Source organism: Aedes aegypti, chromosome 1 (genome assembly GCF_002204515.2).
Source record: "Aedes aegypti strain LVP_AGWG chromosome 1, AaegL5.0 Primary Assembly, whole genome shotgun sequence".
Classification (NCBI taxonomy): domain Eukaryota; kingdom Metazoa; phylum Arthropoda; class Insecta; order Diptera; family Culicidae; genus Aedes; species Aedes aegypti.
Window position 1 is genome coordinate 86,128,677 of NC_035107.1, and position 18,918 is coordinate 86,147,594.

Sequence of the window (18,918 nt, forward strand, 5' to 3'; positions counted from 1 at the left end):
TGTTCTTGGCGTTATTGACTAACTTGGGATTCGAATTCAAAAACTTTAGTAAAAATCCACTAAGATATAGATCAGTGATTCCCAAAGTGGGCGAATTCACCCCCCTGGGGGCGATTTTCAGGCTCAATTGGGCGAAAATTTGTAAAACAGAATTTGGGGGGCGAAAAATCTAGAAAGGGGCGAAAAAGCTAACACGGGAGCATTTGAAAATAACTACTCAAAACCTTTGGAGGACACATATATGATTATTAATCAATTCCAAACTTAACTATTTCCAGGACTATTTTACCTTAAACCGTTATATCTCTAATCATGGTAATTTTCAAATTATGATAGATAACACTTGATGATTGTGTTATGCATTCAGCTTTTTTAATATCAAATCTAATGTACCTTTGTACCCAACTCTTTTTCATTAGATATTATGGTACAAATCATTTTAGAAACAAATTTTGAAAAATTTAGCAGACAAAAATCGGGTTCCAACGATTCCAAAGACGTAATTTCTTCAAATGTATTTTTAAAAAGTATTTTTAAAAAATTTGAAGAATTTTTAGAGATGCGTCAGATTTGAACTTTCAGAACGTCCGAAAATAATGGAGTTTTCTTGGTATTAGAAAAATTGCATTGAGCAATGAGTTGAAAAACATTCTGGATTTTCATATATGTTTCAGGGTTTTTGGATTGGATAAAAATGCGTTCCAGGAAACATCAAATATTTATTATTCACAATTTCTGAAAAATTTTGCAGTAATTTTAGAAATGACAGATGATGGAATGACTGATTCAGTAGCCTGTAATGCACGCAAGATATTGTCAAAATTGATATTATAAATTAAAGTCCAATAAATCATTCATAGTAACTGTGGGTTATCGATATTGAGGAAAATATTTTTAAATGTACATAAAAGTTATTGTATTATGATTCTATGGATATGCGAGTCAAGGACATTTTCTGGCGTACAGCGCTTAATTAAAATATTTGAATCACATAGGGGGGCGAAAGTTGAAAAAGTTTGGGAAGCACTGGTATAGATCGTGCTGGGTAAAACATTACTTGGTATGCAAAATTTTCCCGGTGCTAATTGAAATTCCCGTATATTTCCCGGTTTTCTCCCGGTGATTCGAAATTCCCGGCTTATTCCCGGTTTTCCCGATTTCCCGGTGCGCTGGTCACCCTGGTTATAATAGCACTTCTACAGTTAGTAACTAAGAACTTACTTTGGCAAATGACCATTTTTGCATGTGAAATCGTGTGGCAGGTACGAAGCTTACTGTTGCTGAAGAGCTGCACGTTTACCGCTAAGGCTATCTGGGCTTTGGAGAACCTACCTACCTTGTACCTTGATGGCTACATCGTAGTGTCACGCCATTGCCAGGCGTATTGTAGAGCTCCATCTTCGTCGGTATTGGAAGATACTTCTCCAGTTGCCCCGCACGCTGGTCTTCCACGAAGTCGTCTACCTCTACCTGGTTCCCTGCTAAATATTATTTTGGCAATTTTTTTCTCCGACATTTGCACTAAGCGACCAGCCCATTGAAGTCTGCCCACACTCTTTATAATATTCTCATTTTTATACATTTGATACAAATCGTGATTTATTCACACCATTTTCGAGTGTCCCGCCGTGTATTATCCGCAGCACTTTACACTCGAAAATACCGCAGGCTTCTCGGTCTGCCACTTTCAACTTCGTGCCCATAGAGAATTAACTGAAAAATCAATGATTTATACAAGGCGAATTTTGTTTCCGTTTGTAAGTAGTGGGACCTAAGACGGTAACGTAGTCCGTTAAAAACTCTATTCACAGTTGCAACACGTCGTTTCACTTCGCGGGAAACGTCATTGTCACATGTCACAAGTGTTCCAAGGTAAACAAATTTTTCATTAACTTCAAACACTACCTTAGCACCTGCATCACCAAGCCTACCTCTATCACTATCTGCAACCATGTACTTCGTTTTGGTAGAATTAATGGTCAGGCCTATCGTCGCTGTCTCCCTCTCCAGAGGAACGAAGGCCTCTTCCACTGACTTGCGATCGATTCCAATAAGGTCGATATCGTCCACAAAGCCAGGAGCATGTGCGACCGTGTGATGATAGTGCCGGTTCTCTGCACGACCAGATCTCTAATAGCACCCTCGAGTGCAATGTTGAACAGTAAATTTTAAAGTGCGTCTCCTGCTTCAATCCGTCTAACGTCACGAACGAGGTTGACACCTTGCACCTGCAATCCGAAACACTTGGTTTCGAACCATCCAGCGTAGCACGTATCAGCCTAACTAGTTTTGCCAGAAAATCATGTTCATACATTATCTGCCTCAGTTGATCGATTGTCGAGCGGCCTTTACGAAAACGCCTGGTATTCACCGACGAAGGACTTTCTCGAGCGGTCTTAGTCTGTTTAAACAGTATGCGCGACAGTATTTTGTACGCCGTATTTAGCAGAGGTACTTCTCTGTAGTTGGCACACTCCAGTCTGTTTCCTTTCTTGTCCTCCCATCATCAGACATCAGAACGGATTTTCTCATTACTGTTTTCTATGCACAAAAATCGGATACCATACTATTTTGGAAATAATATTTTTATTATACGATAAAAAGAAAACAAAATAACCACGATCCTAAGGGGTTTTGCACAGAACGAAAATAAAACAAAACAGGAATAATGCAATCAATCACATAAAGGCTGTGTACGTGTGTCACTGATATATGGAACTGATACAAAAAAATTAAAATAAAACGAAATCTACATCAGCGCTATGTGTAACTATTGTTTAGGTTAGGTTTGATTAGTAATGTAACGTTCGTCTTTGTTTCCAGAAAAGCACTTTACATATATGTTTTACTGTTTCCAACTCTTAAAAATTTATTCTGTGTCTATTTGTATGATGTTTTTTTTTGCATCGACAAGGAGCGCTCGTCTTGTGCTGTTTTAGCAGAGCAACACCGACAAGGAAACCTAGGCGCTTCCAGTTTGTTATTGCATTACATTTCAAAAAATTAGGAAAGAAACTGCCTCATTTTGTTCTGCGTTCAAGCTGCGCTCCAAACAGTTGTATTTTTGTAGTGTTCGATTCGATTGTTAGTTCTATGAATAATAAATGATTCCTTTCCCTAGTGCACAATCTATATTTTGGGTTGTTATGTTTTCTTCCTATCCCTCCCGGTACACTCGAAATGGTTTCACCGAACCAATCCACCCCCTTTCTGGTATATCGCGTTTCCCAAAAAAATCAATCGACTTAATCTTAAACAAAAAAAATTAAACCGCACTTTTAACAGGTCATTCAGAGTGATCTCTGTAGTAGCTCACTTAGCACAGAAAAGCGTAAAGGTATGCATCCTAAACTGGTTATAGAAGACGTTTCTGCGGTCAACCTATAAACGTAACAAATATGTACGGCTCTTGCTCTCTACCCCCTTTTTCGATCGCCAGTTCTATTGGTTGTATTCTCCATTCTAGTTTTCTATTCGTAGTAGTCGGTAGTGTGTTTAGTTGGTAATCTTATCCTCTAGAGAAGGGCTTTCGCTGTTTGAAAAATTTCAAATCACTACACGACACGATTTTTTTGTTGTCTTTCCCCGTCCGGTGCCAGCGCGTAACGAACGAATAAATTGAATAGCGTGGCATGGTAGTTTAGTTGGTAATAATGATTCTTCATCTCAAAACTTCGGATTGCGCGGGTTCATCCTTAACACCACTTCCCCTCGCGTCGTCCTGTTGGGCGAGAGGAAATTCTAGCGCGTACGTTTCCTTCATAATTTCCGCTATAGGAAACATTCGCCCTAACTGTGGGATGACTTAACAGCTCCATTATCTTGCTTTTGTTTCTTTAATAAATCTACGTCTAAGCGAGAGCATCTTGGTAATGCGTGTGTTTGTTTATATGTGAGTGTTGTTGTTTTACGTTTTTCAATTGCTTCCAAATGAAAGTTGACTCAATTAGTTGATGGTAAAAATTAGCAACAAGAGAAAATCCGATAACTCATCACTCTCTCATTTCCTGTAACTTGCTTTCATCTGGCAATTTTGTTTTTTTTTGTATCTTTTAATTTTAGGATAAATACGTTTTCATAATGTTTTATCTTTTTGTCCATGGAACCTGCCACTGGCAGACGATGTTTGATTTAGTTTTTGTTTTAACAGTTGCTTTTTGTTCTCTTTCGCGAATGTTTTTTTTTTCTTTTCGAGTTATTCTAGTTTTAGTTCAGCTTCACATTGATTTCATTGTTCTTTTTTGTATATTTATCTTCATTTTAACCATTTAGGGCTTATTTACTTGTTTCAACTGCTAGGGTTTCCGTTACAGCGAGAACTGATTTTGTGTTTGTTTCATTTTATTGTTGGTAGTACAATGAATGCCATACCGGTTTCCTATATTCCTCAAAGTAGAGTAGGTTAAGCGAAAAACACGATCCCAAAAATTTAACAACTACAGGAGTCACTATCGTTATTACGGATTTTGCTCTCTTTTGTCGCTTACTCCACTGTACCTTATTTAGTGTTCAATTAATTACGCCTACATGCATGGTTTTGTCCCTCATATAAGTTTATTTTTCTCTCGTGTGTTTTTCACCCATCCCAATTCCCAACCTATATGCCTTTAAATAGTTTCTCATCTTCTTCTGGTTTGCCTTATGTTGTTATATGCTACTACACTCTGAACTCAATTATTCAACTTATTATCATTGCCGTCGCTGTTGTTAGAGCTCACACCACTGCCACTTCCGCTTCCGGTGTCGTTCAGTGTTCAGAGCACAAACTTTCCCAGAATAAGCCCAAATATGGCCATGGCAATCGCGACGGCCACGTACACGATCGGCATCTGCTGCTGGTTGGCCAGCTGGGGCGGGCTGTACGGGTTCTGGTACTGGGCCGCCGCCGCTGCCGATACAGACGAGGGTGAACCACCCGATCCCAGTCCGCTGGAAACCGACGATTGCTGTTGTTGTTCCTTGGCGCTGTTTTCCAAGTCTAGTCGCATTCGGAGCAGTTTTTCCTACAAAATAAGAATAAAATTAGTGAACACCAGCGAGTCCCTCCTTAGTTTCCTAGATTTGTGCTTATAAAAAGCAAAGCTCAGGAACGTAGGTTCGAATCCTGTCGGTCGAGGAGCTTTTCGTAATGTAAATTTTTTCGGCGTCTCAGGGCATAGAGTATCTTCGTGTTTGCCACTGTCTCGTAACGCAGGTAGATCACCTTTACGTGGTGCACTACGAGGTAAGATCTACCTAGACAGCGGGACGAAAGTCCAGGGGCTTAACGGACTCCCAGTACCTCTGCGAGTTGGGGAGTTGCCCAGGATGTGGTGGGGTTCACAGCGGGCTTATAAAACCCACAAAAATCCGAATGCAAGTCAATGCGACCGGTGCCTAAACTAACAGGAGTGCCAACCGGCACATCAGGATTGATGCCAGGAAGATCCTGATTATGGTATAATGGTCGCGACACAAACGAACGAGGCATGGAACTACGAGTAGGAGTGTCTCGAGCAATTGGAACCAACGCTAGTAAAGGCCCCAATTGTGGATACTGGCAGCGCACGACTAATGAGAAGTACCGTAAGGACGCCATTCACCGCTCATTTAACGTCAATTCTACATGTTAAATCAGTGGCGATTCCCTAACCTCAAATCTACCTGTTCCACGATTACAAATTCTGGATTTTTAGCAACAAATTAGCATCTAACAAATAGAGCTTTGTTAGAAAGGAAGATTACAACCATTTACTTTGTGTTTTATAAACTAAATTTGCCGAATTATTCAAATTTTGGCTATTCAAATAAAAAAATCTCTGAAAAACTGAAGCAAAACAAAAATGGAAGCGAATTCCGCATTCCAAGCGTTTCTCCTCTGTGTGCATTTTACTCATTCGGTTTGTTTACCACCGTTTACACAAAACTTTGTACAGCCCCCTTTGCACAGAATCTGTGCTGCATGAAGAGAGGCCGATTCTGTGCGCTTTGCACTCATTTTTGAGCGGATGAAGTTTAGCGTGTACGGTAACGGTGTATGTTCTGGATAATATGCGTTAAGCGACGATTCAAAATAATCCAAACGTCATTGTTAAGTGAAAACATACGTGATTTTCTTCCATCGCACTTTTCACGTAGCTCCTACGTGGATCACAGGTAGCCCATAATGAACGCATGAACTTTTGAACTACGTCCATTCCCAACCGGCGCTACACGTAAGAGCTACGTGGATTTTCCGGTAGCCTTTACGAAGCGTTTCAATAGGATCTAGACGGTTTTGCATTCAATTTAACTGTAATAAAGACCAATATTATTTCTAACAGGCTTTGGAAGAAATCTAATTCCCAATTGGAAAATGTAAACAATCTTAAAGATTGTGATATTTCTATTGTCAATCTGAGCATTTTAAATCCTGTTTCCCCGATTTTGTGAGTATGGTCTGTCTTGTTGTAGCCTTCGCGTGCTATATTGATGGAGATTATAAATCAGGTATAAAATATTAAGTAATGCAGGGATTCTTCGGTATTTAAAGCATATTTACCTTGAAATCAATCTTACACAGGGTTTAAAGCAGCAGCAGCTTCTGAAGTTCTTCTAAAATCAGCGGGCCGCCATCTTAGGATTTGAGATCACACCGAATGTACGTACAATATGCAGATGTCAAATGAACTTAAACATCTACGTGAATTTCACGTAAGTGCGATAGGTAACCTCAATACAAATTACCGAGTCACTATTTGGTGGTTATGAATGGTTCAGGGATCTTTATCTTAGTCAGGGTGAAGTGGAGGTAAAATGAATTTGGAATGATCTACGTGATTTTTCACGTAGCAATGACGTTTGGAATTTTTTTGAGTGTAGGGTCGGGTGACACTGGCCCGAAACGGCGAGTAAAACCGTGGCAGGCCCTTAGAGTACGTTGCAAATCCATCGCCTGGTTGTTCCAAATGAGCGGGAGTAGGCTCAGATGCCATTAAGTACCTGACTTGCGCCGATCCGGCTCTGAACATAGTAATTCCATGAAGGACTATGTTAACCTAGCATGGCCTCCCTGTTTGCATGGATAACCATGGGATCACAAAGGCGACTATTCCAGCGGAATGGATAGCGGGGACCTTAGGGGTGTCCAAAATGAATATTTTTGACGTATGGAATTTGTGAATAAACCCATACTGTAATGACGGCAGGCACTGGCCGCTTCAGTGCAACATGTGAGGTGATCGATGGCCCGGGACTAATCGAGGTCATGGGTCGGAATAGGGAGTACCTTCCGAAAATGCAGGTAGCTGCTGAGCAACTCGATGTCATCATCGAGTTTGTTAAGAGCAAAAGCAATATCAGCAAAGACTTGAAACAAGTTGCTGCAATTGCGACAATCAGTTCTAGCTGCAAAGCAGATCTACGAGTAAGCCAAGGCACAACTTGGCAAGGTAGAAGGCAAAAGAGACACTAAGTCGTATCAGACCGAAGTGTTTTCCTTCACAGGCCACAAATAGGTATATATGATTATATATTATTCGATACGCGATGCGAAAGAGGGGACCTTCCCGAGGATGAATACGTGGCGAAAAGACGTATGGTTGCTAAGGGAAAAGTGAGCTACGCGGCCGTCCTCAAGAGCGGAAAAGCTGACACGAGCCAAGCACCGCGATCAGAGGACATGGGTCGAGAGGCCAAAATCAAGCCTAAGGTCAAGAAGAAAGAAAAAAAAAACGCCACAGGATAGCCCGAACGGACAGTGCCTCCACAGGAACCACAGGCGCAAGGTAACAGCAGGGCTGGTAGTAAGTCACTTTTTAGTGACTTTGGTTCACTTTTTTCGACCTGGTCACTAAAAAGTCACTATTTCGACAAAAAGTCACTAAAGTCACTTTTTTTCAGGAAAATGGTCACTATAGTCACTTTTTTCGTGATCTGATGATAATGAAATCTACGACAGGGATAGCTCTTCAACATAATCAAAAAGAATTAGATATTTATCATTATCAAGGCACTATTGTGTGATTTTGAAATCAAAGTGTTAAGATTCCTTGACTCAAGTAAAATAGAGACTCCCGACTAAAAATTTTCTGGGAAAAGTTTTTGGAAAAGATTCTGGCAAAACTTAGGAAAGCGACTTCGGGAAGAAATTTTTGTCCGAAATATTTTGATAATTTTGACACAAGCAGGACTAATACTACAGACGTGCTGAATAAATTACCAGTGAACTTTCTGCAGTAATCCTACGGCTATAGAAGGAATCCTAAGCCTGCCTCCTGAAAGAACATCATCAAAACTCCACCGGAGAATAAACCAAAGACGATTACAAATAACAAAAATTCAAAAAGTTTGTCATACACTCGTCCATGATTTCAATAGCGAGTACTAGTTTTTGCTAGAACCATTGCAGATATTACTATACATGTTTTCATTGATTGGCAGTTTTATACACGACTATGGTCAACTCTTTCTATACAAAAACACGTTACTATAATGAATGCTTGAACATTATTGAACGATAATAATTAATTAATGATGATATCAGTGACTATTTCCTAACGTCAAATCCACCTGTTCATGAAGAAACTCATATGAGCAACACATATGCGATTTCTATCGTTCATTATTTGCTTTATGATCTAAGTATTCAAAATTAGTCATTTTAAGGGTTGTAGATCAGATAAAACGTGTGGTCATGAGTGATATGATTGTTTTCAAAACCTAATTTAGTTATTGGAACGATCAATTAAAATATAAATATTTTAAGTACGCATGGAATTATTTTCTAAAATCTTTATGCAAGACATTCATCGAATTTGGTTTGTCTCGAGTTCGCCAATAATCAGTTGTGTTCTAACAGTTACCGTTGTTTATTTGGAAAGAAATGTTTTTATTTTACAGAAATTCTGTCGAAAATTTAGCTTCAGTTATAATTTTTCGTTCGCTCTTGAACTTGTAATTCTGTAAGAATTTTTTTCAGAATATTTTGAAATAAATTCACGATTTTCACCACAGTTTTTGTCTTCAACCAACATTTTTCCAACCGATTTATTCCACAGATTTCTTGAGAAATGCTTCTAGTAATTCGTTTTGCATCTCTACTTCAAAATCTTCAATGAATTTTTGCCTGTAAGTTCATCATGAACAGGATTTATTCTAAAAATTCTATCACGAGTACCGTAGTTCATGTATTTGATTTTTTTTCGACTGGAATCAGAAACATAAAATAGTAACCTATATCAAGTAATGATCGTCTCGTAAAAAAATAATATGTGAAATCTTCAATGCGGCATCTTTTTGTCTTATTCCGGATAGCTTAAGATTTGAAATTACTGCAGTTTTTCACATTCTAAATTCACCCAATATGTAGATTGGCTACACATACACACTAAATCTGTTCGGTAAAAAATAACTGGGGTGTGGAACTACCGAAAAAGTCAGTAAACTAGAAAAAATGTCAGAAATCGAAAAACAGAGATTTTTTACTGAAATTTAGCAGAGAGCTTTCCTTTATATCAATATATCGATAAAAATAAAATATGGTGAAATTTGCTTTTCAATTACGCGTGGCGACAGTTTTCATTTTACTGACTTTTTCGGTAGTTCCAAACCCAGTAAAATTTTACCGACCCCAGTAATTTAATCCAAGTGTGTATACTAGCAATCAGTGACATGAAATCGAAATTCTAATGATATGTGCCGATGGCGGCCTGGTTTCAGCGAGAATTGCTCATAATTGAAATTCTGGAACTATTTTTCGTGTTCTTTCCTACACTGATTTTTTTTATAATTGAGGGTTCCAAACGCAAAGTTAAAAAACGTTATATAACGTAATTTCATTTCTAGTCCATTTTAATGACTAATACTTGTAATTTTGAAGTCACTTCTAGGTCACTTTTTGGTCACTATTTTTGATCATTTTGGTCACTAAAGTCACTATTATTTTGCTGTCCAACTGCTACCAGCCCTGTTTAACAGCAACCCGTGGATACGAGTCGAAAAAAAGAAAGAAAGGAGAAAACCTAAAACGGAGCACAAGGAGAATGCTAAACCCAAAACAGCGAAACGTAGGAATTTAGGCGAGGCCCTCGTTATCAAAACGGAGGAAGCAAAATACGCCGAGGTTCTGAAGGCGATGCGAAGCAACGGAGAAGTTATCGCCATTGGGCGCAAAATTGCGGAGCATAAGACGAACTAGGATTGGTGAAATGATCCTAGTCTTAAAGAATGACGCAAAGCGTCTATAAACAACTGGCACAAGAAGACTTGGCGACGAAATTGATATAAGATCCCTGACTGCAGAAGCGACTCTCCAGTGGTAAAAATCCTGGATGAGGTCACCGATGCAGCGGAGGTCTCGGGTGCTCTCAAAAAGCAGTGTGACGTCGACGTAGCCAGTAAGGCCATCCATCTTAGAAAGGTCCCGCAGGGCACCCAGGTGGCGGCGATCAGGCTGCCGGTCGCAGAGGCCAACAAAACGAAGGACTTGGGCATACTCAAGGTAGGCTGATTCAAGTGTTTCGGGAAGGGCCATAAGTCGTGGAATAGCGACGGTCCCGACAGAAGTGTGCAGAAAATGCGGCACCGAAGGCCATAGGGCAAGCGATTGTAAGCAGGTCGCTAAGTGCCTAATATGTGTCGACAGAACAGATAATTGATATTTAATGGGCGGATCCAAATGCCCGGGCACAAGCGGAGTATCAAAGCAGCGGGAACTGGGTGGATAGGTCTGAACAGCTGGTAGCTATAGGGACTACAAGACGATACCCAATCCAAGAAGTAGTCCTTTATCTAGTTTTGCGAATAGCAAAAATCAACGGCGTGTTCTATTGCATTTTGTTATGCGCCCCCAAGGTGGTCGACTGAGGAATTTTCCCACATGGTCGACAGGATGATGGCCGAACTAGCTAATCGGTAGCCAGTAGTGATAGCTGGGGACTTTAATGCATGGGCAGTTGAGTGGGGTAGCCGCTGCACCAACCAAAAAGGTCAACTATCGTTGGAATATCTGGTCTCATTAAGGTGAAACATCTCGGAATCCAAAGATGGCTGGCACAATGGCCGACTCCTCCCCCTACTCACGTTTTTAAAGGCACAAAACTGGAGAAATAGTTAGCAAACATTCCTGATCTTCTTATTTTAAGCTTTCTGCTAGTGCACAAAGCCATGGGATGCTTTCTTCGCGAGATTTGTGCCTTTGAAGTTTTAGTGCAATCTTAGAAGTTGATTCCAAACTGTTTCACCTTAAATGTAGAGCTGGCAAATGTGGGTACAGTTAGTACCTTCCTCAGGAATGGTGCAGAATCGATTATCGACGTGACGTTCTGTAGTCGTAACCTTTCAGGTACCATGAACTGGCGCGTGGTAACGGTTATACTCATAGCGATCATCAATCTATTCGCTATAGTATAATACCAGGTGGGCGTTAGGCAGCACGATGCAACTCGACCCAAGCCCGAGGTTGGAAAAACAGCGCGCTTCGACGGCGAAGTATTCACTGAAGCCCTGAGGCGCGAACGGAACACTCTGGACCTGAACGGTGATGAGCTAGTTGCTGTGATATCACGAGCGTAGGATGCTTCCATGCCGAGATACCGAGAAAAGCCCTTCCCAGAGAGAACAGCCCACCGGTGTACTGGTGGTGCGAATCAATTGCAAATCTTCCAGCAATCTGCCTTTGAGCTAGACGAAGAATGCAACACGCACGCACAGAAGCACAAAGAGAAGAACACGGTGCAGCATTCAGAGGAAAATTTATATCTTAAAAAGGAAACGGGCATACTTTGATAGTCTATGCCAAAGTGCCAACTCGAGTCCGTGGGGTAATGGCTAAGACCAAAGGTGCCATACGAACGAAGAGCTGGCAGAAGTCGTGAAATCATTCGCGTCGAATAAGGTACAGGGACCCGATGGTATCCCGAGTGTTACCCTAAAAGTGGCATACTAAGGTATGGGAGGGCCAATTTGGTCAAAAGCGCTTGGAACGAGCAGGTGCAGCAAGGTACCCGTCAAAAACGCTGAACGATACAAACAGAAGTGAAGACAGCAAACTCGTCTGTTCCTCCTGAAAGAGTTGGACTGCGAAGAAGTGAAGCAGCTGTATTGTTCTCAAGAAATACTTAAGTTCTACCTGCAAGAAACTCAACGTATTCCGCGCAAAGGCTTCATGTCGCGTTTCGAAATGTGCCAGGATAAGGATAGAGGTATCTTTACCATCTTTAAGAACGAACGTGAGGTGATTGAAAGGTGGAAGCAGCACTAGGATGAACACTTGAATAGCGCATCGGCGGAATATCAAAGCAGTAGGAGGAATGGCCTCATTGGTATGACGGATGAGGGAGACGTGCCAATTCCCACAATCAGTAAAGTTAAGGATGCTATCAAACTGCTCAAGAGCAGCAAAGTACCTGAAAAAGATGGTATTGAAGCTTATTAAAACGGTCCCAAGCAGGTTGGCTACTTGACTGCACCAATTTATCATCAAGATCTGGGACACTGAAGAGGAATGAAAAAAGGGAGTAATACCTATGCCCAATGTAATAAAAGATGGCGATGTGATAACTATCGAGCGATCACTATTCTTAACGCAGTCTTCACAGTGCTTTCTCAGATCATCATCCATCGTCTATCACCTCTAGAAAACAAATTTGTAGGAAGAGATCAAGCCAGTTTAGTGGTATTTTTACGTTGCGGCAGATTTTCTGGCAGTGTTGTGAATATCAAGTTTCTAAGTATTATCTATTAATCGATTCCAAAGCGGCCTTAGATACTATCGACCGCGAAGCGCTATGGAAAATTATGAAAGAGAACGATTTTCCAGAGAAACTGACTAGACTGATCAAGGCAACGGTCAACGTCGTAGACTTTGTCGAAAGAACGTTCCAGATAATTGCGGAGCAATGTATCATGATGAAACTTTAAGCAGAAAAGGTTGGGTTGAAGGTAAATAATTGCTTCAAAGACGAAGTATCTGTAGACTGGATGAACCGAGTACGATAGATATCGAAGAGGATCTGCAAGCGCTAGGAGTTTTTTGCCAGAACCCCTTATTACAATGCCAGACAACTATCCTGCAAAAATAGTGTTCACTTCCAATCCGGCTAGTTCATGACGAAGAAGCGCGCAACGAGCTAGGTGGTTTGACCAAGTGGAGCAGGATCTTGGAAATGTGGGACGATCGAGAAACTGGAGGTTGGCAGCCAGGGAGCGAGTTAGTTTGTGGCGCAGTTTATGTCTGAAGGACGTGCCACCATCAACGAAAAGAAATAGATTCTTGATAGTCTGCAAGATTCTCGGCCGACTCTTTTATATTTTTTGATTTGGCCGACGATGTTCTAAACAGATTCTCGCATCTTTGATTCTTTGTAAGAGATTAAAAACATGAACCTTGACAGACTTATGGCATGCTCTGTAAAAGTTCTAGGCATGCATCATTGATAGCTTATTCGACTTCTGACAAAATGTTCTGGTTAGTTCCATAATTGTTATTAAAATATCTATGTACTGCTGGCAAAATCCTCCTTGGGAAATACAATGATACGCTTGGTATCATGTCTATTAGACTGGCCCTTAAACAAAAAAGTTGTAAAACTCGACGGGGCACCCCCTAGATATGAGCCTTAGGGTAAGAAAAACGCTCTCTCAAAGTTTCAACTCAATTGGTTGCTCCACCAGCTGGCGCATTCGATTTGAAGTTTGTATGGGATATTCGTCTCAAATATATTGAAAATTGATCCTATGTCACTGTTTCGTTCCGTATACTAATTGTTCGCGTTTAAATAAGCCTAGAATGACAAATACACTAGTTGATACCTAAATAAACATAATTGCAGAAGGTTGTATCTGGATTGAATCTCATTTTCATTACTCTTTAAGTTGTTGAAAGTTAAGCTTAGATCAGCAATTCCGTACAGTCACTTATATGCATGCGACATGTGCCTCAGCTCGCCCAGCGTCAACATTCTTTTTATTTCACCCGACTCAAGGATTTTAATCAAGAATGTTAAATATCTACATTTTGGAAAGGTTTTGAATTGTTGACACCAGTATCCCGAAGTAAATTTGTAAATATTTAGCCGCCAGCTATTTTACATCGATATATTAAAGCATACTGTGAGCAATTTTTTAAGTAGGATTTCACTGCTAGCAATGGACCCCTTAGTAGCTGAAATTCATTCTCGACGCTTTTCCGCAATGATATCTCAGATATATGCGTCTGAGATTTTGTGGAGTCTAACAACAAGTTCAATGTTTTTACTTTATAGTACGCCTATGAAACATACAAAATCGTTCGATTTTTCTAGCGAAATATGCATTTGGAAAACAGTAGTCCGGGGTCCATAATAGGAATGTTTACAAATTTGACGTTTCCTATTATGGACCCTCCATTTGATTCCCATGTAATCCGTCTCGTTGCCGACGTGCCTGTTATGGACTCACCTGGAAATGCGTATTATGGACCCTCTTGTGTAGTTTCATTTACAAAACTGTTCAAATATCTGTATTTATGCGTCGCGAACCAAATATTTTGCCTGAAACTGGTGACTAACAATGCAATCGAACTTCCCCCGATGGATTTTCATAGGAATACGTTACTTTAAGTGTTAATTTTATGTTTTTTTTGTAGGGGGTCCATAATACGCAAAGGGTCCATAATCGGCATCGACTCCATGGGCAGGGGACTGGAACATGAGCGGGTACTGGTGCTTTGACGATAGCAAGTTTTCAAGCGAAATATGACATCAGCCAACTGATAGTAATTCAGAATGGATCTCAGAAATATACATTTCCTGATGACATAGGGCTGCACGTAGCTTCACAAGAAAGTTTTGTTCTACCCAGAAGCATAGAATCGAGGAGACCGATCAAATCTACTCCGTACGATGCTTCTACTCACCTTTAGCATCAGATTCTCGTGACGTAAGGAACATTCAGATTCCCGCAGTTTCTTCACTTCCTGCATCAATCCGTCCTTGTCTTCTTCGTTACTAACGCCACTGCCACCGTACTGTGTATCTGCCACTGGCACACCCGATTCGTTCTTATTCGGTGTAGCTAAAAGACACAATAGTCAGAAACGTGAGTACCTACATATAGAAGTAGGTATTAAATCTATCGTTCGAGAGACCTACCGTTAGCTGACTGACTGGTAGTAGTGCTAGTAGCCGTGATTGGCGCCCCCGGTGCGGTCTGATTTGTCTCGGCCGGCAACTCGAATACACACCGCAGTTTAGAGTCCATAAGGTCATCCGGGCTGACATCCTTCCATAGCTGTTCGGTGCTGACGTCGCCTTCCGGCATGATCATCGACTGCACCATGAACTTGTGTTTGTTCTTTTCGGCCGCATCGAAGATGAATGGTTGAAGGATAACTGGAAAGGAATAACGAGGAGATACGTTTAGAAAAGCAGTTGATCAAATATTCCTTCATAAAGATATCTTACTTGCAATTTCGATCGTGGTCTTTGGTTCTAGGACTCCACAGTTTGGACGCACACAGTATTTCTTAGGCGCGGTTGTTTTGATTTTGAACAAGATGACATGCTCCGTCGGGTTCGTCAATCGCATATAGGATGAGACAGCTGTGCAGAATGGTCCTGGAAAATGTAAGAAAATAATGGACATTAGTAACAAATCTGCAGTATACACTCCAACTTCTTTCTATGATTGTTATAGAGGGTTGCAAAAGGAATCGGTAGAAGAAAAATAAGATTATAGTAGTTGCACAGTTAATTAACCCTCTAATACCCAACCCCGCCTTTAGACGGGGTACACTTTGGAATTTTGTGTATTTTTTCGTAGCTCGGAAATTAAAATGATTTTATTTTTGGCTTAAACCTTGACTCATAACATGCATATAAGAAAAGTTTTTTATGATTTTTGAAACTTTTTTGTATTATTGAAAATTGTTTGAAAAATTGTATTCTTATATAATCTTCAAATGCCTGGGATTCATTTAACGTGTATTATAAAAAATCGTACCTTTTATTTTTTTCTACGATCAACCTATCATAGAAGAAGAGCCTGATGGTATTGAAATGATTTCAAATTTGTTTTTCCGTTAGTTACACGGAAAATAAAAAATGTTCCAGAAAAAAATTGAAAAAATCATATTTTCAAATGTATAGTAAAAACTCTAATTTTTATTATTGTCAAAAATAAGTAACCAGAAGAGGCTTCAAGAAAAAATTAAAAAGGATAGGGATGTTCAAAAATAAAAATAATAAAAATCAAAAACCAAAATTCATAAATTTGCGAAGAAAAATAAATCATTGCCCAAACCGTGTTTAGAATGATTTTAGATAACGAAAAATTATGTTTAAATCGAAAACAAAAATTTGGGTATTAGAGGGTTAATGATCAAGTTCTAGGCGATTCTCGCCTAAGGAATCTTGCTGTTATAAGGTTTTGACGTTTTGTAGATTATACAGTGGCTCAATTTCATTTTCATACGGGGCACTGTTTCCATATCAAGTTGGTATAAAACTATTAAATGGTGCATGGACTTCGATATACTTTATCAATAATGAAGGTTATAGGTGTCATCTATTGTTTGGCAATGACAAACTGTATTCATTTGCTTAAATCTTTGGAATAATGGAAAAGTATTGAGATTGTGTCTATAATTGACCCAATTCCATATTCGTACACCTAACAAAAGAGAAATATACAGCATTCAAAACTAATTTTAAATGGACTAGATGACTACTTAAGCTCTTCGTTGTGTTGTTCAGATGCAGTAGAATACATTTGGAAAATTTATAAACGGATATATTTGAAACTTAGGGAAATTTAAGAAAAATACCAGTTTTCCCATGTTTTTTGCTAAAATATTCGGTAAGTCGAACAAAAAATTGCATTTTTTTCATCATCACTTCCTTAAGAATAATAATTGTGGATATCGACAACTTATACTTTTGAATCTTAGGTAATATAATATTTATAACAAATCCAAAACCAAAACTTTTAGTCAATTTCTTCATGTTTGGTTCCTAAATGTATATACACAATCCATAGTTAATGTTCCTATCAAAACATTGCGTAATTATCATTTTTAATTTACGTTTTACTACCAAACATGATCATAGAGATTTAAAGAATAAATATTATTGCCATAACCGCAACACAAACGTGTTTTTAAAATGATGAAAACAACAGGATATATTCTATTAAATAGTGTATCAATGCTTTCTGCTCATTTAAGTTATTTTCTATTTTTGTAATTGTAATTGCTCAATCCACACCCTGGCAGACAATTATCCGCCAATCTAGACACGGGCTGGGTGAGGACCTACCAAGCCTCCCCCGTTAACATGTCCTATACCGTTTAGCACACCGGGTTCTTCCACAAGCAGGCGCCGGAATTAAAGCGGTCCCACAAGTTTCAGATACATTAAATAGATATAGTCCCTCTGCCACTAAACCGCGCCCTCCACCTCATCACCAGCACTGCCCATCCCGCACACCAAACAAAATGTCGGAAGTGGCGTGCCGTGTAGCACATCAGATGTTCTACAGAGCACACCACCTTCGACACCATGCTCAACGTACAGCAAAGACAGCGCTAATAAAAGCGGAATGCGCCATTCGATTCAGTACCAGAGGGACTATAAATGTAACGAAGAGGAAATGAAAAGATAGTAGAAATGGTTTGGCTGTTGGATTGCTGGAACGAGAAGAAAGAAATAAAGTTATTACGTTAAAACGTGATATTTATAGTTGAATAAATGTATCGATAGTTTCTCATCTGTTTCTTTTCCGTATCGTAGTTCCGTCGATTCTATCCACCTCGAGTTTTGTCGACTCCGCTCGGGCAATGAGGACCGTGATGAAAGGAAAGATATAAAAATATAAAAACATGAGCATTAGTGTTTATCTATTATTTAATGTGGTTCTCATTTGCTTTCAAATACCTAAGTAACATGTGAACTCTGCCTCTATTAGAAAATTCTAATAAATCATAATTTATTCTCCTCCACTTTCCCTAACACAAAGTATTCCTATTTAATAAGACAAGTGCAAAAGCACAAATAAAAGTGTGAGACCGCATCGGATCATGTTGATGCCCTCAGAGCACTCATTCTTCGATTTGCGAAATATGAGTCCGCTGAAAACACCGACCCGACTCGACGCAATCGCGCACCTCTACCGGCACCTCCGCACATGTAAAAACTTCTGCGATAATCCTGTGGTGTGAAAGAAATGCGCTGTTGTGGCCCTTACCAAGTGTTCCACCAGAGATTCCCGTGATCGTCTAGGTTTTTGTTCCAGGGTGGTTTGAGGGTTTCCGGAAGTCCGTTTTGTACCGGGTAGTCTGCAGTCCCCAGGTGAGTATGTAGGTGTTCCAGATAGTGGTAAGTATTTTCTCCAGCACAGATAAGCAACGCGTTTGGTATACTGAACACTTTATTACACCGAATTACACTTTATTGTACACTACATAAAGCTTTATTAAACACTACAGACTTTACATTTATTGAACAAAACTACATATTAAAATAGGACACTTTGGATGACTGATCTGAACGATTTGGCGGTTGGACAAGAAGTGATCTATGCGATCTCCTATAGCTAGCCTCGTAAAAAGAGTGTCGCATTATTTTAGGGCCTCCACACGCAACATTACTGAAATGTATCAACTATCTCATGGTTTCTATAATCTTCTCACTGCCTCACTGCGCATTCGAGTAGTTTGGTAGCATGGAAACAAAGTGTTATACCCGAATAGCTGACAGATAAAGACAAGCATGGTGAGCAAACATTAGCACCAACATTGCCGGCCACCTACAATTTGCGGAACAAATTTATCCAATTTCAGCTAATAATTATGCTGTTTATGCCTGCACTAGATAAGTATTTTAGATATTTTACTAACTGTTCTAATTTTTAGCTGTTGCTGATTCGATTACTGCTGATGGACGTCATATTGCTGCTGAAGATCACGGTCGATTTGAAGAGGGA

The 18,918-nt window shown here is 39.8% G+C and overlaps 1 protein-coding gene across 1 annotated transcript in view; it reads right to left on the reverse strand.

The window, feature by feature from the left end:
- Window positions 1-2,894: 2,894 nt before the first annotated feature.
- LOC110675839 (vesicle-associated membrane protein/synaptobrevin-binding protein-like) overlaps window positions 2,895-18,918 on the reverse strand; it is a 60,139-nt gene continuing 44,115 nt past the window's right edge. Inside the window, exons 2-5 of the mRNA XM_021841711.1 lie at window positions 15,402-15,554; window positions 15,090-15,329; window positions 14,855-15,012; window positions 2,895-5,003 (exon numbers count right to left, since the gene is read on the reverse strand). Coding sequence (XP_021697403.1) covers window positions 4,755-5,003; window positions 14,855-15,012; window positions 15,090-15,329; window positions 15,402-15,554 — 800 coding nt within the window. The 3' untranslated portion in view covers window positions 2,895-4,754. The remainder of the gene's footprint in view (window positions 5,004-14,854; window positions 15,013-15,089; window positions 15,330-15,401; window positions 15,555-18,918) is intronic.